Source organism: Loxodonta africana, chromosome 9 (genome assembly GCF_030014295.1).
Source record: "Loxodonta africana isolate mLoxAfr1 chromosome 9, mLoxAfr1.hap2, whole genome shotgun sequence".
Taxonomy (NCBI): domain Eukaryota; kingdom Metazoa; phylum Chordata; class Mammalia; order Proboscidea; family Elephantidae; genus Loxodonta; species Loxodonta africana.
In genome coordinates this window covers 77,870,616-77,898,445 of record NC_087350.1, presented here as the reverse complement: position 1 = coordinate 77,898,445, position 27,830 = coordinate 77,870,616, and the positions used below count along the sequence as shown (strand labels likewise).

Below are 27,830 nucleotides of genomic sequence, written 5' to 3'. Positions count from 1 at the left end.
GTGACTTGCTTTGGCTAAGAAAATGTGGCAGAAGTGACCAGTGTGCTTCCAAACCCAGTGACCTTGCTGCAGACACATGAGCAAGCCTGGACTAGGCTGGCGGAGGATGGAGAAATGGTGCAGTCACCCTATAGCCCCCGCTGACAGCCAGCCCACCCTCAGAAACAGAGCCACACTTAGTGGACCTACAGTTGACTACAGACATACGAAGCCCTGGTGGTGCAATGGCTAAGCGCTCAGCTGCTAACTGGGAGGTCGGCAGTTTGAAACCAGCAGCGGTTCCGCGGGAAAAAGATGTGGCAGTCTGCTTCAGTAAAGATTTACAGCCTTGGAAACCCTATGGGGCAGTTCTGCTCTGCCCAGGTGAGACCAGAACAGCAAAGCTGCGTGCTAAACAAATGTCTGTTGTTTGGCGAGAGCCACCAGGTCCACGGCGATTGTTCCGCAGCAGTAGCTATCTTAATACCATCGGCTATTAGGAATCATTCCTACATTACACATTCCATCCCAAAGTTCCAGTTGTCATCAATATGCTACTACCCTTCTGTATGCCCAAATCCTCCTTGGTCCTCTGGACCCCCATGTTCTGCTCCCTGTTGGACATCTCTTCTTGGGGGGTCCTTGACATGGATCCTCACTTGACATGTGCTTCAAGGCCAGCTTCATCCCCAAACCTGTCCCTTCTCCTGTGTTCTCTATGAAAGACACTACCATCGTACCCTGTTCACCTAAGGCCAGAAATCTGGAAGTCATCCATGCTGTCTCCGTCTTCCTCACCCCCTTCCTAATGGCCAATAACTAAACAAGTCTGGTTAACCCTACTTCTTGAGTACATCTCAAACTCTGCTCTGCTCTGCTCCACTGTCTCCACCCTGGTGCAGGCCACCATTGCCTCTGAGGTGGACTTCTGCAATCACCTCCTATCCAGCCTCTCTGACTGCAGCCTACCTCTCCAATCCATTCTCATAGTACAGTGAAAGTGATCTTTCTATAACTAATCTGTCCCTGTCACTCTGCCTAGAAACCTTCCATGACTCGCTGTTGCCCTGAGGACTGCAAACCTTTCTCAGCAAGGCCACCTGGCACCTGCCGCCTCTTCTCCAGGGAGGGCTCATCTCTCACTATTTCCAGCCTCTTCCCTGGCATAACAGCTATTCACAGCCCTAAGCGGTTTACGATGGGCTGCTAACCTAAAGGTTGGCGGTTTGAACCCACCCACCGGCTCCACGAACTGCTTCCCTAAAAGCTTATATCCAAAAAAAATCCTACGGAGTTCTACTCTGTAACACACGGGGTCGCCATGAGGTGGGGGAGCCGACGATTCCATGGCAGCTAACAGCAACCGCCCAACACCTTTGCTCCTGATTCCAAGCTTTGGATGGGCCTCCCACCCCCTTCTTCCGTCCTGGTTAATTCTAATGCATCCTCGGGTTTCGGCGTGAATATGTATCATTTCTACCAGAAACCCTCTCCCACTTCCCCCGGGCTGGGCCATATGCCCCCAGAGTTCCCTGAACCTTCCGCGTCAAGCCCTTTCCCTTGCCTGGCGTGCCCACCGCCGCCTAAGCTTCTCTCTTTGGGGACGTCTCCCGACCCCGCAGTATCCCCAACGCCAGGCCAGGGTGGGTAGGCAGGTTTTTAGGAAGCCCTTGTTGCAAGAAGGAATAAATGAATACCTCTAAGAGTCTCTAAGATTATATTCGCAGTCTCCAAGATTCTCTTTTGCAAGGCCAAAGTTTCTAAGCTTCAGATTTTATGTTAATTAAAAAGCGCTTCTACTTTAGGAATCCCAAGCTGCTCAAAGTTTTAAGAGTCTAACTCCCGCTAGCGTGTCCTTGACTCTTTACCTCCCGGGGACTCTACCGAGGCCTCCGGCCAAGTCCAGCCGCCTGAGTCCGGCCCGCACTCCCGGCGTTGCCTCCCGGGCCGGCGCTGGCCGCCGCCCCCGGGGCCGCTGGCGTCTCCGGCCCCTCACCTGGCCGCCTGCATGAGTGCGCTCCAGCCGTAGTGGTTGCGGCTGTTGACCGAGGCGCCACGGCGCAGCAGGAAGCGCACGAGCAGCTCGTGGCCCCCCGCCGCGGCGAACTGCAGCGCCGTGTTGCCCGCCTCGTCCGAGCAGTCCACCGGCACTGGCGCCCCGGCCGCCGCCGCCGCCGCCGCCGCCCCGGGCCCAGTCGCCTCGGCCCCCGCCGGCTCCGCGCCCAGCTCGGACTCCGCGCTGCGCTCCGCCGGTCCCGCCGCCCCCGGCTCCAGCAGCCGCCGCGCCGTCTCCGTGTCGCCCTGGTCGCAGGCGCGCAGCAACAGCTGGAAGGCCGGGGGCAGCCCGCCCTCGCCCATCGCGGCCCGCGCCGCGCGGCCGGAGACTGTCTGCCCGGCGGGTCGCGCCGGCTCCGCCCCCGGATACCGCGCGCTGGCGCCCCCTTCCGCCCGCCTCGAGCACGGCTCCCGGCCTCCCCGCCCGCGCGCCTGGGGCGGCGCTGTGCACCTACTGTGTGCCGGGCGCGCGCCGGTGCGGGGTCGCGCGCGCTTCCACTGCCAGCGTCCGGGAGGGATCGCTGTCTCCGCGCCTGCTTGCGGCCTTCTCCAGCAGCGCGAGGGACTTCCTGCTGGGTGCCGAGCGCGGAGCGGCCGCCCCAAGTCCTTCATCGCTAAGTCCACCTCTGCACGGGCCTTGCTGTGGCGTGCATCGCTGGCCCTGAACTTGGGCGTTTTAGATGGTTGTTGACTGAATTAAGAAACGAAGGAGTCCGCTCTACTCCCGGAAGGTATTGCCAAGCCCTCGGTAGCGGTCCTTCACCTGGGCAGAGCCATTCTGGCTACGAGCGCCTCGCGTACCTTATCCTTCTTTATCAGTGGCTCTCAGAGTGTGGTCCACAGATGTTGTAAGCCTAGCTGGTGACAGATCTGCCACCACTGAAGACAGGCCGCCTGGGAGTGAAGCCACCACGTAGGAAATCAGAGCCAAGTGATAGAGAAAGACTGATTCCTGATGCCATTAGCCGTCCAGTCATGCTTAAAGCCAACTTCACCCCTTTCACTTCTCAGTTTGTTTAAGTCTGTAAGTCAGAAATCGTCTTCCCACCTCTTCTTATTGGTTAAGTTTCTTTTGAGTAGGGTTGTGGTCACTTGCGATCTAAGCCTTAACAAATGCATAATTTATGTTTTAATTGAATGGGTTGATGCTATACCTACTATTCTGGATCTTGTTTTTTTTTTCACTCAGTGAATGCCTTGGGCATCTTTCCATGTAGGCAAATATAGTTCTGCTCCATCCTTTTTTAATGATTGCATGTAACACTATTAAGGATGTATACCATAATATATTTAATCATTTCTTAATAATGCACATTTAGCTTGTTTCCAGTTTTTTGCAATTACAAAAAAATTCTGCAATGAACAGCGCTGTTAGCAGGCAGAGCCCCTGCAGGAGACAGGTGGCATACTTGGCTGAGGAATTGAGGAATGCTTAATAATAGGCTATTTACAGAAGTGTGGGCAGTGTTTCGGAAGAGTCACCAGGGATGGCGCAGTACTCCAGGGCAGGTAACAGGGGGGAGCCATTACCGCCCTAGACCTGAAGGGGTACAGTTACAGGAATTCTGCCAGAGAGACACTGTATGGAGAAAGCTACCAGATAGGAGCTGTGGCTTTTGGTAGAGGGACACAGCTAACCCACAGCAACCCAACAGGGCACAATTTCAAAGAAATCAAAACCTCTGACTCCACTCTGCTTGCACACTCTGGTCTCCTGCCAGTGCTCCTCACTGATCAGACCCAACTAGAAGCCAGACACTCCAAGCCCCCTGATTTGGTCCACATGGTCAGTCTCCTTGGGCACAGAGCAGGATGGAGACAAGTAGAAAGAGACTCAGGAGAGGCAATGGAAGATGCCCAGCACTTTGCTGCTCAAAGTGTGGTCCTTGGACCAACAGTAGCTGTGCCACCTGGTTACTTGTTGGAAATACAGACTCTTAGGCTCCACCGCAGAGCTATTGGACCTCAATCTGCATTTCAGCAAGATCCCTAGGTATTTCGTGCACACATAAAAGTTTATGAAGCATGGATCCGGCACATCTCTGTACATACATTTCTTAAGAGAGTGTATCTATGGTCTTCTTTTTATGAACAGTTTTCCAGCAAATTTTCCCCCATTAAACCCTGTGTCAGCTTGAGTCCTCTGAAAATCAGATGCCAAGATGGATATTCCTAGGATAAATGCCTGTGAAGCATATAGGGGGAAGCAGGAGGAGAAGGCAAGGAGAGCCTTCAGACCACAGTGCAGATCTGACACCTGGGAAAGGACAGTGGGAAAGGAGGAGGATTTGCTAAGAAGAAGGTCCCCCTGGGTGGCCCAAACGTTTTGTGCTTGGTTGCTAACTGAAAGGTTGGCAGCCGAGAGGCACCTCAGAGAAGATTGGCAACCAGAGGCACCTCAGAGAAAGTACTGGCCATCTACTTCCAGAAGATCACAGCCATTGAAAACCCTATGAAGCACAGTGCTACTCTGAAATACATGGAGTTGCCATGAGTTGGAATTGACTCAATGGCGACAGGTTTGGTTTTTTGGGTTTTGTTTGTTTGTTTTGAGCGGGTGGGAAAAACTTCAGACTATAGCTGACTTTTGGAAAAGTTTTGACTAGGTCGATTGGGAGTCCCCAAGCAAAGTTTCCTGCTACGGAATCCTGCATCAGGCAGGAATGGCCATGTTCTCGTATCCCCACCATGCTCAGTCACTGGAAGAAGGCAGGAGAAATGTGGCCTCAGCATGAATGACAGGAAGGACCCGAAGGCATGGCAGCTGAAGACTCTCAGTCAGCTGTGCTCCCATGTCCTGTTCTCTTGAAGTTAGATCTGAATGGTGCACCTCCATCGCCAACACAGTCCTCGTTCAACTAACATTTATTGAGTGCCTTCTGTGTGCAAGGCATTCGTGTGCTGGATGATAGGGATGCAGCCACTGGCTTCCAGGGAATCGCACGTGATTGCAGAACAAGGAAGTTCAGAGGAAGCTATCACAGTTTTGGGGAGCAGGGACATGTTACTGACAGCTTCACAGGAGAGGCTAGCCGCAAGCTGGGCCAAAAGACTGGGTGGAGTCTAGGTAAGTATAGGAAAAGAGAGGAAACAGTTGGGAAGGAACAGTTTTGTTTTGTTTTTGCTAATAAAGTAATTAATGGTTATTGTAAAGGATTCTGATACTGCAGAAATAAAGAATGTAAGCTCCTTGAGATAAATGGTTTTGGGTTTTAGATTTAGATAAAAGGTTTTATATTTATTTATTTATTTTATTGTGCTTGAGATGAAGGTTTAAGAGCAAACCAGTTTCTCCTTAAACACTTAATACACATATTGTTTTGGGACATTTGTTGCCAACCCCGCAACATGTCAACACTCTTCTACGCTTCTCGACCTTAGGTTCCCTGTTACACCTTTCCTGTCTCCTGCCTTCTTGTCCTTGCCCCTGGGCTTATGTGCCCATGCAGTCTCCTTTTGTTGTATGGGCCTGTCTAATCTTTGTCTGAAGGGTGAATCTCAGGAGTGACTTCATTACTGAGGTAAAAGGGTGTCTAAAGCCATACTCTTGGAGTTTCTTCAGTCTCTGTCAGACTAGTAAGTCTGGTCTTTTTGTGTGTGTGTGTGTGTGTGTGTGTGTGTGTTAAAATTTTGTTCTACATTTTTCTCCAGCTCTGTCTGAGACCCTCTATTGCGATCCTTGTCAGGGCAGTCAGTGGTGGTGGCCAGTCACCATCTAGTTGTGCCGGACTCAGTCTAGTGGAGGCTGTGGTAGCTGTGGTACATTGATCCTTTGGACTAATCTTTCCCCTGGAATAATCTTCTTCCCTTGCTCCAGATGGGGTGAGACCAGTGGGATATCTTAGATGGCATCTCACAAGCTCTCAAGACCCCAGATGCTACTCAACAAAGTAGAACATAGGATATTTTCTTTATAAACTATGTTATGTCAATTGAGCTAGATGTTCCTGAGGCCATGGTCCACAGCCCTCAGCCCAGTAATTTGGTCCCCCAGGGAGTTTGGATGTGTCTATGGAGCTTCCATGACCTTGCCTTGGAAAAATTGTGCTGGCTTCCCCAGTATTGTGTACTGTCTTACACTTCACCAAAGTAACCACTTATCTATTGTCTGTTAACTGTTTTTCCCTTCTACCCCTCCCTTCCCTTGTAACCATTAAAGATTGTTTCTTTTTGTGTGCAAACCTTTTCATTAGTTTTATAGTAGTGGTCTCATACAATATTTTTCCTTTTGTGGTTGACTTATTTCACTTAGCATAATGCCCTCCAGAGTCATCCATGTTGTGAGATGCTTCGCAGATTCATCATTGTTCTTCATCGTTGCATAGTGTTCCATTGTGTGTATGTACCATAGTTTGTTTATTCATTCATTCGTTGATGGACACCTAGGTTGTTTGCATCTTTTTACTATTACGAACGATGCTGCAGTGAACATGGGTGTGCATATGTCTATTCGTGTGATGGCTCTTATTTCTCTAGGATATGTTCCTAGGAGTGGGATTGCTGGATCATATGGTATTTCTATTTCTAGCTTTTTAAGGAGGTGCCATATTGTTTTCCAAAATGGTTGTACCATTTTGCATTTCCATCAGCAGTGCGTAAGAGTTCCAATCTCCCTGCAACCTCTCCAGCATTTGTTATTTTCTGTTTTTTTGATTCACGCCAATAATGTTGGGGTGAGATGGTATTTCATTGTGGTTTTGATTTGCGTCTTTCTAATGGCTGGTGATCTCGAGCATTTCCTCACATGCCTGTTAGCTACCTGAATGTCTTCTTTGGTGAAGTGTATGTTCATTTCCTTTGCCCATTTTTTAATTGGATTATTTGTCTTTTTGTCATAGAAGTATTGGATTTTCCTATAGATTTTAGAGATTAGGCCCTTATCAAATTCGTCATAGCCAAAAATTTCTTCCCAGTCTGTAGGTTCCCTTTTTACTCTTTTGGTGAAGTCTTTTGATGAGCATAAGTTTTTAATTTTTAGAAGATTCCAGTTATCTAGCTTATCTCCTGGTGTTTGTGTGTTGTTACAGTTCGTATCCTGTTAATGCTGTGTATTAGGGCCTTGAGCATTGATCTTGTTTTTTCTTCTATTATCTTTATCGTTTTTGGTTTTATATTGAGGTCTGTGATTCATTGTGAATTAGTTTTTGTATATGGTGTCAAGTATGGGTCCTATTTCATTTTTTTTTGCAGATGGACATCCAGTTTTGCCAGCACCTTTGTTTAAAAGAGTGCCTTTTCCCCAATTGATGGTCAAATGACCATAGGTGGATAGATAGATAAATGGTTTTAGATTCTATATCCCCAGAATCTACCACACTGCCTGGCAAATGGGAGGTAATCAATAAATGTTTATTGAAAAAAAGAATAAATTGAATAAAAGTGAAAGGGCCATACAATCTCATTCGCCAGAAATCCGTATAGTTAACAATTTGGTGAATATTCCTCTAGGATTTTTCCTTTGCGTTTGTGAACATATATTACTTTATGTTCATGTTTTTGGGAGACACATTTGGAGGGAAGTGTTTTCCCACACAGTTCTACAATTTGCTTTTTTTTTGACAATATATTTTAAGCACAGTTGTATGATAAACACCTAGAATTAGTCCATTTTTGGTATTTCAGTATACAGATGTGCAATATTTTATTTTATAATCTATTAATGGGCATTTGGGTTGTTTCCAATTTTTTGCTTTTACGTACAACACTGCAATAGATTTCCTTTTACGCATATCTTTTGAATGCTTGTGAATCTATTTGTATTGGATAAATTCCTAGAAGTAGAATTGCAGAATCTAAAGGATATGAATATTAACATTTCTAATGAAACCCATTGCTGTCAAGTCGATTCTGACTCATAGCGACCTTATAGGACAGAGTAGAACTGCCCCATAGAGTTTCCAAGGAGCGCCTGGCGGATTCTAACTGCTGGCCCTTTGGTGAGCAGCCATAGCACTTAGCCACTACGCCACCAGGGTTTTCACATTTCTAATAAAGGTTGCCAAATTGCTTTCCAAAAAGGTGATACCAGTTTGTATTCCTACTGACAGTATATGTGAGAGTGCCTGTTTTTTCACATCCTTGCCAACACTGGGATTAATAACCTTTTTAATCTTTGCCAATCTGATAGTTGAAAAAATATTTCAGAGTAATTTTAATTTGCATGCTTTTTAAATAGAGAGGTTGCATGTGCTTTCGTATGTTTATAGACTATTCGTATTTCCTCTTTGGGGAAGAGTCTTCAAATACTTTGACCATTTTTTCCCTGTATGTTCTTTTTATTTCTCTATTGATTCACATTTTGGGGAAATGTCATCTCAAATCTTTCCAGTTTTTTGTCTTTTGCCCTTCTGTGTGGTATTTTGTGCTTTATAGAATTTAAATTTTTTTATGTAGTCAAATTTATAAATCTTTTCTGTATGGTTTTTGGGTTGCTTTTTTTTTCTCAGTACTTTCATGATTAAATTTTTTTTTTTACCTTCTTGGTTTTTTTTTTTTTCACCTTGACATCTTTAGATCATTTGGAATTTATTTTGGTGTAGGATGTGATGTAGAGATTTAGCTTTTTTTTTTTGCAGATGGTTATCAAATTGTCCCAACATCCACCTTTTCCCCACTATTGTTTGAATTGCCTCATTTTTCATATGCCATAGTAAGTTCTAAAAAGGATATAATGACCTCTATGAAGGGAGCTAATAGAACAAATCAAAACTGCCTTCTAGAGAAATTTGTTTGTTGGTCAAGCAACCAATGAGATAAACGGTGTGGTCAGTGAACTAATAAGACCCCAAAGCTAACAACAAACTCACAGAAAGGCAAGGTATTCAATTTGGGAAGAGGTATGAAAAGAATTAATGTCCCCAGTGGCTCAGTCCCCTAAGGATGCCAACTCGTCACCATTAACGACACTAATATAGTACTTACTCTGCGCAGAGACCACTCTATTAACTCACTCAAGCTCCCAACAACCCTACTCAGGAGGTACTGTTATATCACCACCATTTTATAAGGATTCCTGGTGGCACAGTGGTTATGCACTAGGCTGCTAACTGAAAGGTCGGCACTTCAAACCCATCAGTCGCCTGGTGGCAGTCGGCTTCTGTAAAGACTAAAAAAACTGAACGCATTGATATTGAGTCGATTCTGACTCATAGTGACCTTGTAGAGCAGAGCAGAACCGCCCCATAGGGTTTCCAAGGAACGCCTGGTTGATTTGAGCTGCTAACCTTTTGGTTGGCAACCATAGCTCTTAACCATTACACCACCAGGGTTTTAGCCTTGGAAGCCCTATGGGGCAGCTTAATGTCAATGGTTTTTTTCATTCTTGTTTTTTTAAAATAGACAAGCGGATTGAATGGAGAGAGGTTAAATAACTTGCCCAGGACCACACAGAACTTCGTGGTTGGACTGGGATTTGAGCTCAGGCAAGTGGCCTCCAATGTTGTACTCTTAACCACTAAGCTAAGCTGCCATTTGGTCTCACAGCAGCCCCCAAGACAGTGAATTGTATGCTGGGAAATCCCAGACTGGAAGTCAGGAGTCCTGGACTATAGACCCTTGCTCTACCACTTGCGTGTTATGTGTCTTTGGATAAGTCACTTTACCTCTCTGAGCCTAAATTTCCTTACCTATCTACCTTGCAAGACTGTCAAGAGGGTGAAATGAGACCTGTTGCTGTTGAGTTGATTCTGACTCGTGGGAACTGCATCTGTTTCAGAGTAGGACTGTGCTCCCTGAGGTTTTCAGTGACTGTGATCTTACGGAAGTAGATCGCCAGGCCTTTCTACCATGGCACAGCTGGGTGGATTTGAACTGCCGCCCTTTTGGTTAGTAGTTGAATGCAAACCATTTGTACCATCCAGTGACCTTGAAATGAGACAGTAAAATAGCGTTTAACAGTTTACAGCATACAGTGGGTACTCAATAAGTGACGACCTTTATCCAGCACTTGGGACTTGAACCTTGTTTTCTAAGGCCTGATTCCATTTTTTTTAATTCCATCACTCTCTTCATTTAGCTGAGCCTCTATCGGAAAGCATTCCAATTGGTAAGCCGATCCAAATTTTTATGAATTGTAATCCTTGTCTGTTTTCTAATCTGATCTCAGATCTTAAAATCTGTTGGGCGTCTGGATAGAGGCCAAAAGGCACAGTTCCCAACCCTTCCTTTCACACCTGCACTTCCAAACCCACCAGCAGGGGAAGCAGGTGGGGCCATGAGCTCCGTGGTTGGGGCCACCTCCCACAGGCCTGGCATCACAGCAGATGGGAGCTGCCTTGCCTGGCCCACTCCAAACTGAGTCTTCTTCCTGGTGCCTGCAGAAGATCATGAAGGCCCTTTTCCTGTGGGGGCGCCAACAACCAGGGACTGTGTGGTGAAGAGGACAGCAAGTTAGATCCTAACTCTACCTGAGCCACCAACTTTTTCCAGACCTTCTTCCCATCCTGTGTCTAAGGTTCTATGTCTGTAAAATGACAGAATCAGACTAGAGGAGTGCTTCATAGCCTTTACTGGCTTGTAGTTCCCTTAAGAATATTTGATAAAAACCTTTGGACCCTTTCCCCAGGGTAAAAAAATGCATACACAGTTTACAATATCTGTCCACAGGAGATGCAAAACTGTTCTCTCTGAGCTGGGTACCAGCAGAGGGAGTCTCAGATGAACGTAAGGTAGGTTTTCAAATCTCCGATCTCACCTTAGCGTTCAGGCATACATGTAAACATAGTGGTTCAGAGAAGCCTCCCTAGATCTTTAAACTAGATCACGTTCTACTATTATCAGCTCTTATAAACCCAAAAAACCAAACCCGTTGCTGTTGAGTTGATTCTGACTCACAGCAGCGCTATAGGACACAGTAGAACTGCCCCATAGGAGGTAATTTTTATGGAAACAGACTGCCACATTTTTCTCCCACAGAGAGGCTGGCAGGTTTGAACTACTGACCTTTTGGTTAGCAGCCAAGCACTTTAACCACAGCACCACCAGGGCTTTTTATCAGCTCTTATAAGTCAAAAGCTCAAACCCATTGCTGTTAATTTGATCCCAACTTATAACAACCCTATAGGACAGGGTAGAACTGCCACAAAGGGTTTCCAAGGTGCAGCTGGTGGATTTGAACTTCCGATCTTTTGGTAAGCAGCCAGGCTCTTAACCACTGTGCCACCAGGGCTCTATTAGTGCTTATAAAAAAAGAAAACCAAACTTGTTGCCGTAGAGTCGATTCTGACTCATAGCGACCCTATAAAATAGAGTGGAACTGCCCCATAGGCTTTTCGAAGAGCACCTGGTGGATTTGAACTGCTGACCTTTTGGTTGGCAGCCATAGTTCTTAACCACTACGGCTGCAGGGTTTCCTCAGCTCTTATAAAAAAAAAAATATATATAGCACCCTGTAATTCTTCTTCAAAATACTTATCACAACTCTAGTAAGTTATCATTTTAATATCTGTCTTCTCTACTGCATTCTAAGCACTCTGGTGTAAAAAATGCCTGTCTTGTTCACTATGTGTCTAATACCTAGCATGCTCAACAGATATTTCCTGAATCAGAAACTTTTGGTTAAAATATTCATTTGTCCCAGTTATGTATTGCTGCATAACAAGCCATATCAAAACTTCATGGTATAATGTATCAACTCCTATTCTGCCCATGGATTTCTGTGGGTCAGGAATTTGGAAAGGCTATCTCCCTTCTCTGTATCTGGGGCCACAGCTGAGATAACTTGAATGGCTAGGGATGACTCAGGTGGCTAGGGTCTATCTGATCCCCTTCCAAGCTGGCCTCTTCAATCATGTGTCTGATGCCTGGGCTGGCTGGGCTGGCTGGGCTGGCTGAAGGTCACGCTCAGCTGGCACTATTGTCTGGAGTGTTTACCTGTGATCTTTCCGGCATGATGGAATGAAAATAGTTGGATTTTCTCCGTGGCAGCTCAACGCTCCAAGACAAGTGATGCCAAGAACAAGTTGGAAGCTGCTTAGCCTTTTATATGTAGTCTCCGAAGTCTCAGAGTGTCACTTCTGCCATACTCTATTGATCAAAGCAGTTACAAATCTGCCTTGATTCCAGGGGAGAGAGTATCAAAGAATTTGCAGCCTTGTTTTAAAACCGCCACACTATCAGAGCCAGATTTGCGGGGAATTCTCTTGAAATTACTCCTCGGTATCAGTTAGGATTAGATTTGACTGCATATGACACAAAACCCACAGAAACTAGTGGCCTAAATTAGAAGTTTATTTCTTTCTCACGTAAATGAAGCCTGGAAGGAGGCCATCAACTGGTTTATGTCTACAGTGTTGGGTACCTGGGCTCCTTCTGCCATGTTTTTCACTATCCTCAGCATATGACTCTGACTTCATGGCCCAAAGTAGTTGCATATGCTCCAGTCTATATCCACAATCCAGCCAGGAGGAAGAAAAAGGCTAAAGAAGTTTCCTCTAACACATTACTCATAAGTCCCACACAACACCCCCACGTATAGCCCATTTGTGGCACACTTAGTTACGTGGCAACACCTAGCTGCAAGGGAGGCTGGGAAATCTAGTCTTCATTCTGTAAGACCTGAGCTGGAACCCCTGTGCCCATTGTGAAGGTGGGGGGAGGAGAGTTAGGGGTTCTACTGTGAAGGAAGAAGAAGAGAGTGGATATTGGCAGGCATCCAGCAGCTTCTGCCATACCCTCTTAAAAAAAATGTTCTATTTCCAGTTCTGCCAGTGACCAGCTGTGGCCCTAGAAAACACACTTGCCTTGGCCTTGTCCCTCAGGAAATAGGGAGTGTACTGGAAAAAGTTCTTTAAATGCAATCTAATAAGGAAGTTCAAAGTATTAAACGTGTCGATGCTCAGGTTTCAGGGAGGAGAGCTAGAGCCCCGCCCACTCGGCCTCCCTTTTACTTTCCTGGGGTTCCCAGGAAGGGATTTTGAAAACTGCCAAAGTAGATTGTCACTGAGGCCCTTGCGGCAGCAAGACTCTAGGAATTCGTGTTTGTTACATTTTGAGAGTAGCCTCTGCCTGCACATAAGCAGGCTGTGCAGTCCATCAGGAGCCTCCCCAGTGAGTTCACACTGATGTCTGAGGAAGTCAGCATGAGGTGCAGCGTTAGCACTGAGTTCTTAATGTGTCCCTGACACTGTACCAAGCACTGGATCATAAAGTGACCACAGCTTATACTCTAAGCCCCTCACATCCTTCCTGTTATAAAGCCAGGGTGTGAATTAAAAGTAATCTAGTGTACCAAGGTGGCGTAGTGGTTAAGTGCTATGGCTGCTAACCAAAGGGTCAGCAGTTCGAATCCACCAGGCGCTCCTTGGAAACTCTATGGGGCAGTTCCACTCTGTCCTACAGGGTCGCTATGAGTTGGAATCGACTCGAAGGCACTGGGTTTGGTTTTTTGGTGTACCAAGTGTGATGGTCAGTTTGATGTGTCAGCTTGCTTAGTCTGCATCCTCAGTTATTCAATCAAATGCTAACCTAGGTGTTGCTGTGAAGGTATTTTGTAGATATGATTAAAGTCTATAGTCAGCTGATTATAATCCTTTAAGTGAAGGAGATTATCTGGGTAGGCCTGGTTTAGTCAGTTGAAAGGCCTCAAGAACAGAGCTGAGGTTTCCCTGAAGAAAGTACTCTGCCTGCTGAATGTAGCATTAGTTTGTACCAGAGAGTTCCCGCCTGCCCTTCGTGATAACTTGCCCTCCCTGATGGCCTGCCCTGTGGGTTTCAGCCTCGCCTAGCCAGTCCCCACAATTGCATAAGCCAATTCTTTGCAGTATGTCTCTTGAAATCTGTATCCTACTGGTTCTCTTTCCCTGACTGATACACAGAGGGATGATGCAGTCGTGAAATACAGTTGTCTAAAAGGCTGTGGAGTCCTTGAGGCCTTCACAGAGGAGGTGGCTTTTGAGCAGAGCCTTGGATGATGGGGTAGGGAGGCATTCAAGGAGAGGGAACAGCATGTGCAAAGGCCTGGAGTTGTAAAGGCCTCCTCCTCTCCTCCAGTGGCTGGAGATAGGAGTTGCAGAGATAGTAGCCACATTCTGAAGGGCCCATCATACCACGCTGAGGACTTCAGGGCTTGTACTAAGGGCCAAGGATTCTTCTTGAAACCTGTAAGCGCAGGGCCAGATTCTGTCTTCATTTAAAATTTTGATATTTTGTTCATTATGAATTTTTTACATTTATTTTGATTTTTAAAAGTGGCACAAACATTTAAGCACTTGACTATTAGACAAAATGTTGGTGGTTCAAACCCATCCAATGCACGGTGAAGAGAGGTCTGGCGATCTGCTTCTGAAATGTCAGAGCCTTGGAAACACTGTGGAGCAGCTCTACTGGGCAATGGTGTTGCCGTGAGTTGGAATGGACTCCACGGTAACTAACAATGTCCCTTAAATCATGCACCTAGGTAAGGGCCTCAAGCCTCCCTCTAGCCCCGGCCCTAGTGTTTCCAGCACCCCAGCAGGCTCCCTCGTTCCTCAAGCCCCCCGCAACTGCCAGAAGTGAGCTTTAGCTGAAGCCAAGGGCTCTTAACATGAACGCATGAGACGGAGTGTGTGTGATCATGTGTGCATAGGTGCGTTTTCCTGAGAAAATAGTTTATTCCAGTTCATTTTCAGTTTCTTGGAGTCAGCGTCTGTAAAATGAAGAATAAGAAACACCAAAAAAAAAAAAAAAAAAAAGAAAAAGCAATCTGCTGCCGTAAGGATTACAGTTTACGGGGCAGTTCCCTACTCTGTCACGTGGGCTCACTATAAGTTCGAATCGACTCCACCGCGATATCTAACAACTTTTTTTTAATGCACCGCAGCCCAGCGAAGACGGTGCAAGTCTTAGTAAGCCGGTGTGAGAATCCGAGAAAAACGGTGGACCGCGCTCCCGAGGGCGGGCGGGGCGGGAAGGGGGTGGCGCGCAGGTGGGGCGGGCCGGGGGCGGGGCGGCGCGGCGCTGCGGTTCCGGGATCCGGATCTCCTCTCCGTCACCGGCTCGGGCGCGCAGACCGCTGGCCTCAGCTGGCGGGCGCATGTGGGGGCGCGCGGGGCGGCGGCGCTGCCCGCGGGGGCTGCGGCGGGGCCGGGCGACGCTGTTGGCGCTGCTGGCGCTGCTGGCGTTGGCCGGGCTGGGCTCGGTGCTGCGGGCGCGGCGCGGGGCCGGGGCGGCAGAGCCCAGACCCCCGCGCCTCGGGCGGCGCGAACCAGTCTTGCTGCGGCCCCCGCTGCCCGCGGACGCGCTGGGCGCTCAGGGCGAGGCGGTGCGGTTGCAGCTGCAGGGCGAGGAGCTGCGGCTCCAGGAGGAGAGCGTGCAGCTGCACCAAATCAACGTCTACCTCAGCGACCGCATCTCGTTGCACCGCCGCCTGCCCGAGCGCAGAAACCCTCTGTGAGTCCTCAGGTGGTGGGGAGGAGCACTGGACTCGGAGTCCCGGCCTGCCCCTCCCCGGGCCTCAGTTTCTCCTTCTGTAGAGTGGCAGGGTGGAACTGGAGTCTCTGAATATGTGGGTATGGCATCTCAGTGAGTCTTTCTCGGAAGTGAGCAATGTCAGGGTGCACATGGGCGGGGGGGGGTCGGGCTAAGCAAGAAAGTGAAAAAAAAAAGAGAAAAATCTCAGAAATTGACGAATCTGTTACTAAGTGGTCTCAGCCCCGAAAGAGGTGGGTTGGGGCCTAAGCAGATAGATTTTGATGAGTCTCGCTTTGGCTGCCCTTCTTCTGCTCTCGCAACACGCCCAGGACAGCCCCGTTCTGCCTGTGTCGCTCTGGTGTGTGTCTGTCCGCCAAGGTAGTGACTCCTGGGAGCAGAGGTAGGCCAGATTTATTCATCTGTGTGCCACCCCAGCGAATGGACCACGTTGGGAGTGGCGGCCAGGCAAGAGAGGGGAAAAGTGGCTGGAAGGCCAAGCCAGTGTCTGCAAGCTGCCTTCCCCTCTTACTGAGAGCTGGGTCTGGAACTTCAGGAGAAGGAAGGCAGGGAGGAGCAGCTGGTGGAATGAGTTCCTCCTGGCTGTGGCCCAGCCCAGCTCATGCCTGTGGGTGGTGCTGGACCCAGCCTGTGTGATGAGAAGGCCTGGTTCCTGTTGGAGCTGCTGGCTGGGCAAGTGTGTGTCCTCTGGGTGGGTAAGTAACAGGTGAACAAGCTGGCAGTAGGAGAAAGGCCAGGTGGCTACTGCCACCTTTGCCCCTGGACCTCCTGGCCTCTCTCCTTTTCTCCCAGTTGGTGGTAATCTTCCAGGACCCTAGCTGAGCCCCCTCCTTCAAGACTTAGAGGGAAAGAGGGATCAGAGAGGGCGTCCCTGGAGGAGCCACTGTGGACAGCCTGATTTGTATGCTGGCACACACCTGCCATCCTTTTCTCTCCTTGTCCTTCCTGCTTTCCAAACCCAAACCAAACCACTGCCATGGAGTTGATTCCGACTCATAGGCACCCTATAGGACAGAGTAGAGCTGCCCCGTAGGTTTCCAAGGAGCGGCTGGTGGATTCTTCAGTTTCTGAGATAGTTCTATCATTTTTTTCATCTGTTGGTTAGCATCACCAGGGCTCCAACACAGGTGTGCAAATAGGCTCAGAGAGGATAGGTGACTCACCAAGGCCCCCAGATGGAAAGTGACCCTCCTGGCCCTCTTGGCACCATGCTGATTTCAGGGTTTTAGGGGCTCGCCCTGCAGAACTTTGGCCAGTGAGAGTATGAATACCTAGATGAGGAAGCTCAGACCGCCCCCTGACCCTTTCCGCCCCAGTCCTCAAAGCTTGAATGGACTTGAACTTCACTGTCCTCCCTATTTTTCGGCATTTGCTCACTTCTAACTTCATGCTTTTGCCTGAGGCATTTTCACTGTTAATATTTTTGAGTAAAACTTTGTTGGGATTAGTAGCCTTCCCCTCTTCGCCCAAATGACTTAGTGCACATTTAACTCCTTGAAACCCCAAAGATGCTCACTGAGGCAATATCTAGGGAAGGAGCACAGCTTTCAGGTGGAACCCAGCCCAAAAAAGATCTGGCCTCTTTTGCTTATCAGCTCTGTGATCTTGAGCAAGCTACTTAGCCTCTCTGTGCTGCAGTTTTCCTATCTATAAAATAGTGAACTAGTAGAAATAGCGCAATCTGTGAACTAACAGCTAGCACCGTGCCTGGGAGCAACACAGTGTACTCAATTCTTACTAGTTTTTCCTTCCTTCCCTGTTGCCAAGAATACACTCAGGAAGCTGCTTTTGAGAGTCATCTAGGGATTGCTCGTAAAGGTTTTCTTTTCCAGGATCCAACTTCCTTTATTGTCTGAGATTGCAATTGGGCAAGTCCCTTTGAAAACACTGGACGACCTGTGCGGCTTGTGGTTTCCAGTCTCCATGGTGATGCAGCTGCCCTGTGTCCTATCAAGGTTGGCTTATAAATCCTGCTGTTGCATTGACTCTGGGAAGTTAATGCAAACACAGCATGATAAGGAGTGTGAATGCCTCCTGCCTTTAATTCCTGCATCAGGGCCTGTTGGGCTATTCTTGTCGGACTAGAAAGAAAGGTGGGCTTGAGCAGTGTTGGTTTCAGCTCGCCGGTCAGTAAGGCAGGGCCTTATGTGGAGACTCACTTCATATAGGAGTGCGGAGCTAATCAGAGTTTCGAAATTTAGCAGGAGAAACTGGAATGGCAAGTTATGAATTCACAGCGTGTGAGGGCTTTCCTTGAGAGCCTAATTAATAAGCGGGGGTTGTTGTTGTTGGGTGCCATCAAGTCGATTTCAACTCACAGCAATATTCCATCCTTGTGACAGAGTAGAACTGCCCCATAGCGTTTTCTAGGCTGTAATTTTTTTTTTTTGGGGGGGTGACAGCAGAACCTTAACTCTTCCTTTGTCAATTTTATTTATTTATTTAAATTTTTTATTGGGCTTTAGATGAAAGTTTCCAGAGCAAATTCGTTTCTCATGCAATAGTTTGTACATAAAGTATTCCCTAACATTGTTTGCATTCCCCTCCATCAATCAGCACTCTCCCCATTTCAGCACTGGGTTCCCCGTTTCCTTTCCTCCAGATTTTCTTCCCGTTCCTGCCTTCTCATCTTTGGTTTTGGGCAAGTATTGTCCTTTTGATCTTGTATAATTGATTGTTCTAAGGAACACATGCCTCTCAGTGTTACTGTTTATTTTATGGGCCTGTCTATTGTTTGGCTGAAAGGTGGTCTCCAGAATGGCTTCAGTTCCAGGTCAGAAGGGTGTCTTAGGGCCATAGTCTTGGGATTTCCTCCAGTCACTGTCAGACCAGTAAGTCTGGTGTTTTTTATGAATTTCATTTTTTGTTCTACATTTTTCTCCTGCTCTGTTGTGATACCAGTCAGAGCGGTCAGTAGTGGTAGCTGGGAACCATCTAGTTCTTTTGGTCTCGGGGTCGTGTAGGCTGAGGTTCATGTGGTCTGTTAGGCCTTTGGACTAACTGCTCTTTTGAGTCTTTGGTTTTCTTTACTCTCCTTTGCTCCAGATGGGAAGAGACCAATAGCTATATCTTAGATGGCCGCTTACAAACTTAAAAGACCCCAGATACTACTCACCAAAGTAAGATGCAGAACATTGTCTTTATGTACTGTGTTGTGCCAATTGATGTAAATGTCCCCTGAGTCTATGGTCCTTTGCCTTTGAGCCTGGGAACTTTGTCCTGCAAGGTGTTTGGTTATGACTAAGAAGTTTCTGTGACTCTGCCCCTTGTGTGGGCTGTTGTCTGTATTAATATATGTGCAGCACCTACAATTATGTATGTAGAAATATCTACAACCAAACCTATATCTGCAGGAGGGCATGCTCCCTAATGCCCTTCCATACCTCTTGGCATATTCATCTACCTATTTGTCCATTTGTAAATTATTATTTTTTAACACTATTGCTGCAGGATTATCTAAGCTATAGTAGTTACTGTAGTTGCCCTTTATTTATGCGTTCCTCTCAATGTCTTCCTGTGCCTTGGTCCTGTTGTGCTGACTGCCCCCATATTGCGTATTGCCTTTCCCATCACCAGTGTTAACACGTCTTCTATCTAGTTAGTTATTTTTCCTTTCTCCCTCTCCCATCCCTGCTAACCATCAAAGGATGTTTTTTTCTGTGTTTAAATATTCTCTTGAGTTCTTATAATAGTGGTCTCATATAATATTTGTTCTTTTGCGACTAATTTTGGTTAACATAATGTGTTCCAGATTCATGCATGTTATGACACGTTTCACGGATTCATTGTTGTTCTTTATTGTTGCATTGTATTCCATTGTGTGAATATACCATAATTTGTTTATCCATTCGTCAGTTGATGACCTCCTAGGTTGTTTCCATCTTTTTGCTATTAACAGTGCTGCAATGAACATGGGTGTGCATATATCTATTCTTGTGATGGCTCTTATTTCTCTAGGATGTATTCCAAGGAGTGGGATTGCTGCATCTTATGGTATTTCTGTTTCTAGCTTTTTAAGGAAGCTCCAAATCAGTTTCCAAAGTGGTTGTACCATTTTACATTCGCACCAGCAGTGTATAAGTGTTCCAATCTCTCCACAACCTTTCCAACATTTATTATTTTGTGTTTTTTGGATTAATGCCAGCCTTGTTGGGGTGAGATGGTATCTATCTCATTGTAGTTTCAATTTGCATTTCTCTAATGGCTAATGGTTGTGAGCATTTCCTCATATTGTCAGTTTTCTGTCTGAATGTCGTCTTTGGTGAAGTGCCTGTTCATATCCTTTGCCCATTTTTTAATGGAGTTGTTTGTCTTTTTGTTGTTGAAGTTTTGTAGTATCTTGTAGATTTTAGAGATTAGTCGTAGCAAAAAATTTGTTGTAGCCAAAAATTTTTCCTCAGTCTGTAGGTTGTCTTTTTACTCTTTTAGTGAAGTCTTTTGATGATCATAAGTGTTTGATTTTTGGAAGCTCCCAGTTATCTAGTTTCTCTTCGGGTGTTTGTGCATTGTTAGTAATGTTTTGTATTCTGTTTATGCCATGTATTAGGGCTCCTATTGTCCCTATTTTTTCTCCTGTGATCTTTATTGTTTTAAATTTTGTATTTAGGTCTTTGATCCATTTGTAGTTAGTTCTTGTGCATGGTGTGAGGTATGGGTCTTGTTTCATTTTTTTGCAGGTGGATATCCAGTTATGCCAGCACCATTTGTTAAAGAGACTGTCTTTTCCCCTTTAACGGGCTTTGGGCTTTTGTCAAATATCAGCTACTCATAACATAGGTGGATGAATTTACATCTGGATTCTCAATCCTGTTTCGTTGGTCTATGTATCTGTTATTGTACTAGTACCAGGCTGTTTTGACTATTGTGGCAGTATAATAGGTTCTAAAGTCAGGTACTGTGAGGCCCCTCTACTTTATTCTTCTTCTTTAGTAATGCTTTACTTTTCCAGGGCCTCTTCCCTTTCCATATGAAGTTGGTGATTTGTTTCTCCATCTCATTAAAAAATGCCATTGGAATTTGGATCGGTATTTCATTGTATTTGTAGGTCACTTTGGGTAGAATTGACATTTTCACAATGTTGAGTCTTCCTATCCAAGAGCAAGGTATGTTTTTCCACTTTTGTAGGTCTCTTTTGGTTTCTTGCAGTAGTGTCTTTAAGTTTTCTTTGTACAGGTCTTTTCCATCTCTGGTTAGATTTATCCCTAAGTATTTTATCTTCTTGGAGGCTATTGCAAATGATATTGATTTGGTGATTTCCTCTTTGAAGTTCTCTTTGTTGGTATAGAGAAATCCAACTGATTTTTGTATGTTTATCTTGTTTCCTGATACTTCGTTGAAATCCTCTTAGTTCCAGTAGTTTTCTTGTGGATTCTTTGGGGTTTTCTGTATATGAGATCATATCATCTGCAAATAGAAATACTTTTACTTCTTCCTTACCAATTTGAATGCCCTTTATTTCTTTTTCTAGCACAATGTCAAATAAGTGTGGTGATAATAAAGGGCATCTTGTCTGGTTCCAGTTCCCAAGAGGAGTACTTTCAGACTCCATTTGGGATGATGTTGACTGTTGGCTTCGTATAAATGCCCTTTATTATGTTGAGGAATTTCCCTTCTATTTCTATTTTGCTGAGAGTTTTTATCATGAATGGCTGTTGAACTTTGTCAAATGCCTTTCCTGCATCAATTGATAAGATCATGTGGGGCTTGTCTTTTGTTTTATTTATGTGATGGATTTGATTGTTTTTCTAATGTAGAACCATCCCTGCCTACCTGGTATGACTCCCACTTGGTCATGGTGAATTATTTTTTTGTTAGGTTGTTGAATTCTTTTGGCTAGAATTACATTGAGGATTTTTGTGTCTATGTCCATGGGGATATTGGTCTGTAATTTTCTTTTTTTGCAGTTTCTGCATCTGGCTTTGTATCTGAGTTATCCTGGCTTCACAGGATGAATTTGGGAGTATTTCTTCTTCTTTTATGCTCTGAAATACTTTGAGTAGTATTGATGAGAGCCCTTCTCTGAATGTTTGGTGGAATTCTCCAATGAAGCCATCTGGTCCAGGGCTTTTTGTTGTTATTGCTGGGAGTTATTTTTTAATTACCTCTTCAATCTCTTCTTTTCTTATGGGCCTGTTCAGTTTTTCTACCTCGGTTTGTGTCAGTTTAGGTAGGTAGTGTGTTTCTAGAAATTTGTCCATTTCTTCTAGGTTTTCAAATTTGTTGGAGTACAAATTTTCATAGTATTCTTCTATGATCCTTTTTATTTCACTTGTTTCTGTTGTAATTATGGCTGTCTGATTTCTTACTTGGGCTGCTTGCTTCTTCTGCTGCTTTTCTTTTGTCACTTTGGCCAGTAGTTTGTTGATTTTATTGATCCTTTCAAAGAACCAACTTCTGGTCTTGTTGATTCTTTCTATTGTTTTTCTGTACTCTGATTTTTTTCTGCTCTAATATGGGCTGTAATCTTTATGGGAGCAGGTCGCCAGGTCCTTCTCCCTTGGAGCTGCCGTGTGTGTTCGAAACACCAACCTTTTGGTTATCAGCCAAGTGCTTAACCATTGTGCCACCAGGGTTCCTGTCAGAGGGGTGGTTAAACCCATTGCTGACGAGTCTATTCCAACTCATAATGACCCTATAGGACAGAGTAGAACTGCCCCATAGGGTTTCCAAGGCTGTAAACTTTATGGAAGCAGACAGCCAGATCTTTCTCTCTACAGAGCGGCTGGTGGGTTTGAACCACTGAACTTTTGGCTAACAGTGGAGTGTTTAGCTACTGCATTGCCAGGCTCCTTAGAGAGGTGGTTAAGGTCCTTGAATGTTGAAGGAGAGAGGGCTTTGAGGGAGCATCCAGTATAAACAAAGAGGAAAAGCCACAGCCCCATGGTCACACAACATATCTGAAACAGAGCTAGCCTAGAACCCAGATTTTTTTTATCCTCTTTCTTCTTCTTGGGAATGTCGGAGGTTTTTTTTATTTACCAGAGGTTCTACAGGAGAAAGATGTGACAGCCTGCTTCGGTAAAGATTTACAGCCTTGGAAACCCTATGGGTCAGTTCTCTGCCCTGTAGGGTCGCCATGAGTTGGAATTGACTTGACGGCGGTGGGATTGGTTTAATTTTAAAAGTAATATGTATTCAGTCAAGAAATTTTAGCACATAAAAAAAAAATACAGAGAGGCAAAAAGGAAAAAATAAAAATCACCCATAAACCTACCATCTCAGGAGAACTGCTGTTAACATTTTGCCGTTTATCTGTCTAGACTTTTCCAGGTATAGATATTGTCGTTCTTAGCTGCCATTGAGTTAGCCCCCTGATTCATGGTGACCCTGTGCACAACGGGAGAAAATGCTGCCCAGTCCTGGATTGTTGATTGGACTATTGCAATCCATAGGGTTTTCTTTGGCTGATTTTCGGAAGGAGTTCATCAGGCCTTCTTCCTACTCCGACTTAGTCTGGAAGTGCTGCTAAACCCTATTCAACATGCTTTAAAAAAAAAAAAAAAAACTATTGCTGTTGAGTCAATTCAGCACGCTTAGGTTTTTTGTTTGTGTTTTAGGTGAAAGTTTACAGTGCAAATTAGTTATTCATTCAAAAAATTTATACACAAATTATTTTGTGACATTAGTTGCAATCCCGCAATGTGTCAGCACTCTCCCCCTTTGTCTTTTCACCCTGGGTTCTCTGTGTTTATTTGTCCAGTTTTCCTGTCCCTTTCTGCCTTCTCGTCTTTGCTCTTGGGCAGCGGTTGCCCACTTGGTGTTGTATACTTGACTGAACTAAGAAGCACGTTCCTTATGTGTGTTATTGTTCATTTTATAGGCCTGTCTAATCTTTGGCTGAAAAGTGAACTTTGGGAGTGGCTTCAGTTCTGAGTTAGCAGGGTGTCCAGGGGCCATAGTCTTGGGGTTTCCTCCATACTCTGTCAGACCAGTAAGTCTGGTCTTTTTTTGTAAATTTATATTTTGTTCTGCCTTTTCTCTGGCTGTGTCTGGGACTCTGTGTTGTGATCCCTGTCACAGCAGCCAGTGGTGCCAGCCAGATGCCATGTAGTTCTGGGCACTGGTGGAAGCTGTGGTTCATATGGTCCATTAGTCCTTTGGACTAAGATTTTCCTTGTGTCTTTGGTTTCAGCATGCTTAGGTTTTGAAAAACGTACATTTGGGTGTGTGGATGAGAACATACTCAAACATGAACATGTACATAGGTCCACATGTTTTTAACCAAAGTCTTTGCACTACGTGCATTAACCAGTTAACAGGAGCAAGGAGTTGGAAGCGACTGAGGGATGTTTGGCTTGGCTCTTCCTGGTGTCTGCAAGGCCTGGCACTATGTCTGCTCCCTTGGACAGGGCCAGACCAAAAAAGAGACATTTTGGAGTCTTGGCTCTAACTCTGAGAGACTCTGTGTAGACCCAGCCCCTCTGAGAACTAACAATTCACATGCCAGTGGACTTCAGCACAGCTTTATTTATATTCGTTACAGAACTGGATAGAAGATGAGAAGTATGCTGACAGGGAATCTTTGCATGGTAGTATGGCAAGTGTAGGTTTTGCAAAACACTTTCACAAATATCATCCCATTTGATCTTAGCAAGGAGGGGAACTTTCACTCTGAGATGGCAGCAAATCAAAGTGGGGAGCCAGATAGCTGGGTTTACGATCCTGGGGAGCCTTTTAAGAATACAAATGCCAGAGACCTTCCCCTTAACAGTTAAATCAGAGTCTTTGAGTCAGACCTAGGCTGAGTCTGATGTGCAGCCAGGATTGAAAGCTACTGGCCCAGAACCTGTGGATTTCTTACTCAGAAGATTTAGGATGGGTGTTTTTGAGGGCGTGGGAGAATACCAGAATTAGACAGAGTAGAAATTAATAAGTCAAATGCAGATGAAACTAGGGATGACAGCACAGTTAGTTGTGCAGTGTGTCACAAGTAAATGATTGCTAATATCAGTGATAGAATTTTTGCCTTCCACGCAGGAGACCTGGGTTCGATTTCTGGCCGATGCACCTCATCTGTAGCCACCACCCATCTGTCAGAGGAGGCTTGCACGTTGCTATGATGCTGAACAGGTTTCAGTGGGGCTCCCAGACTAAGATGAACTAGGAAGAAAGGCCTGGCAATCTCCTTCCGAAAATCAGCCAGTGAAAACCCTGTGGACCACAATGGTCTGTTCCCCAGTTGATTATGGGGATGGTACAGCACTGGGCAGCGTTTAGTTTCGTTGTGTATAGGATTGCCATGAGTTAGGGGCCGACTTGACGGCAGCTAAAAACAAACATAATATTGTACCAATGTTTGCAGAAAGTTTCAGTTTTCATAGACTAGAGAGGCCTTGAGATAATCACTAAAATGTTATCTTCACTTGCATTCTGACCTGCTTAAGAAGAGAGAAAAGGCAGAGTGTGCTGTGCATTTATTTCCCCAGGGTGCCATGCGTATGAACAGGAGCTGGTTTCTGCCCGCGGCAGAGGAGCTGTGAACCAATGGTTGGGAGAGCATGTAACTGATACACAAGAGTTTGCATTTCTTAAACTCTTGCTCTAGTTTTTGCCTTGTTAATGACATAATTGTAGGTGTATCTGAGTTCAGGGTTCAGGATTTGGGTGCTGGAAAGGCCAAGAGTCTCAAAATAGCTCTAAGTAGGTAATTCCCCCGAGAAAGTGTTTGCGTCTTGCTGAGGTTGGCGGGGGGAGTTGGTCAGGATATCTCTTTGAAGACATGTAGTCTGCTTGTCTGTTCTTGTAACAACATTATCTTTGGAGAAACATCATATGTGGTGTAGAGATTAGACTGATGTGTGTTTCTTTTGCCTCCACAATAAGGTTGTAAAATGCAGGGCATTTTATTAATTCTTATTAGCCCCATTTTGTGGTCATCAGGATGACATTCTTTTTTGAGTCAGTTCATTAAATTCACAGAATATGTTCAATTTATTTAGTATTTTTGTGATATCTTTTTTCATCCTTGGACTTCCACTCTTACTTTGTCCTGATGTTCTAGGTGTGTGTCTCAATAACATGCTGCTTGATTCTGTGTTTTCATTTCACAAAATCCGGACTGGCAGTCTTTGTCTTTAAACTAGATAGTTATATCCATGTATATGTATTATGTTACTGATACTTTTGGATTCTGTCTTCTTATTTTATGTTTTCCATTTGTTATGATTTTTCTATTTTTTTCTTTTGTTGTTGCTTTTTGAATTGATAGAAGTTTCCCCTTCCCCTTCTCATTGCATTTTTCTCTCTCTACTAAATTGGCAGTTATCTATTTTATTTTTGTGGTAACCCTAGAAATTTTAAAGGATATATTTAACTCACCAAACTCTGAAGTTAATCAGGAACTATGGCTTTTCCTGAACCAAGGCCCTTAGAGTGCTTGAGCACTTATCACCTTCCTCCCAGTTTGTATGACATTCCGCTCCACCGTTTTAATTCTGCCTTGGTTTTTAAACCGAGTTAGACATTCTTTTTAACGCAGTTTTTATTTAGATTTATCCACAAGTTTGTTATTATTTTCCGAGTTGAAGATCTTTCTGGGATTCATTTCCTTCTTCCTGAAATACATCTTGTATTCATCATACAGTGATTTACAGAGAAGGTCTGTTGTTTAAACGCTCACTTTTATTTATCTAAAAATGTTTTTATTTTGCTCTTGTTCTTGAAAAATAGTGTTTCTGGGTATGTAATTCTAGACTGATAGTTTGGCATTTGAAGATTTTCCCCTGGCTTTGTATTATTGCTGGGAGAAGTCGACATTTAGGCAAATCTGTCATTCTTGCTCCTTTGTCATTCATTTGAGATATTCTTTTATTTATTTAAGCATATTAAGCTTACTTATTTTATGCTCTGTATTTCTTACTTGTGGTATCTAGATTCGTGTTTCTTGTTGTTCCTGGGCTTTGAGAATTTCTTTTACTTGCTTGTCAGCTAAGCTATGCATTTAAAAGATTTTAAAAAGTATTTTATCAAGAATTTTCTGGGCGTTTTATATAACAGGAGGATTTCTCTAGACATTTTAGTCTTCCATATTGTCAAAAATGGAAGTCCTGTATTCACTTTTGTGATGGTTAAGGTTGTGTGTCATCTTGGTGGGGCCATGATTCTCAGTGGTTTGGCAGTTATATAATGATATAATTTGGCAGTTATGTAATGATGTAGTCATCCTCCATGATGTGATCTGATGTGATCAGCCAATCAGTAGTAAGGCAAACTTCTTCGGGAGTGTGGCCTGCATCCAATGTATATATGGACATTCTGGCAAACCTCACTTACTTGCTCTGGATCCTGCATCTGGCTTGTCAACATCTGACCTCCAGTTCTTGGAACTTGAGCCAGCTGCCTATTGTATTGCCTGCTGATCTTGAGATTCATCAGCTTCTGCAGTCTGAGCCAGCAGCCCGCCGTCTTACCTGCCAGTCTTGGGATTCGTTGGCCTTCTCAGCCTGTGAGCCAGCAGCCTACCTTCTGACCTACTAATCTTCAGGTCGTCAGCCCCTGCAGCTACGTGAGTTAGGAGAAACCTCTAACCTAATGCATGACCCGTGGACTTGGGGCTTGCTAGCCTCTACAACTGTGTGAGCCAATTCCATGGCATAAATTTCTCTCTCTCTGTATGTGTGTCTGTATATATATATATATATATATATATATATATATATATATACACACACACATATATACTCTTCACTGGTATTGCTTCTCTAGAGAACCCAGCCTAAGACACTTTTTAAAAGCACGTATTTTATGTGCTAGGACTCTTTTGGTTACAAGTGACCAAAAACAACACAAACTGACTTAAACATAAAAAGAAATTATGTTGACATCTATCATATTAAAATCTAGGATTTGAACTGGGTTCAGGTTGTTCCTGGCCCTGGATCCTGGGACTGAAATGATGTCATCAGGAGAATGTTGATTTGCCAGACTTGGGGCATGTGACCTTCCAGAGGGTGTGGTGGTAGTGATGGTGTGTGTGTGTGTGTGTGTGTGTGTGTTACTATGTGTCCGAACCTATACAAACCACATAGGCTGAGAGTCAGGGAGGCATGGATCCTGAAAGAGAAAAGAAGGTACAGTGATATAAAGAAAGGGGAAAGGATTTTGAACAGTCATAACTCCCAAATGTACATTATAATCTCCCTGGCCCATTTTTTTTTTTAAAGATATTTGTGTGATAACCCTAATAAAAAGATGAAAGAAGACCAGAGGATATTCACTGCATCCATTCATTCCATCCACATATATTATACCTGTGGGGCTTCTCCTAGGTCCTACCCGATATGGTTGTTATAAGGGCTAAATGGGGTAATATGTGAAATGCTTGCATAGTGCCTCACATGTAGTATGCTGTCTTAGTCATCTAGTGCTGCTATAACGGAAACATTGCAAGTGGA

The 27,830-nt window shown here is 44.9% G+C and overlaps 2 protein-coding genes across 5 annotated transcripts in view; one reads left to right on the top strand and one right to left on the bottom strand.

The window, feature by feature from the left end:
* Positions 1-2,337, bottom strand: part of ANKS6 (ankyrin repeat and sterile alpha motif domain containing 6) — a 61,019-nt gene extending 58,682 nt beyond the window's left edge. For all 4 annotated transcript variants that reach the window (XM_010587807.3, XM_010587806.3, XM_003407570.4 and 1 more), the window contains exon 1: positions 1,976-2,337. In XM_010587807.3, coding sequence (XP_010586109.2) covers positions 1,976-2,337 — 362 coding nt within the window. The remainder of the gene's footprint in view (positions 1-1,975) is intronic.
* Positions 2,338-15,043: 12,706 nt separating this feature from the next.
* GALNT12 (polypeptide N-acetylgalactosaminyltransferase 12) overlaps positions 15,044-27,830 on the top strand; it is a 55,075-nt gene continuing 42,288 nt past the window's right edge. Inside the window, exon 1 of the mRNA XM_003407569.2 lies at positions 15,044-15,399. Within this exon, the coding sequence (XP_003407617.1) occupies positions 15,044-15,399 (356 nt within the window). The remainder of the gene's footprint in view (positions 15,400-27,830) is intronic.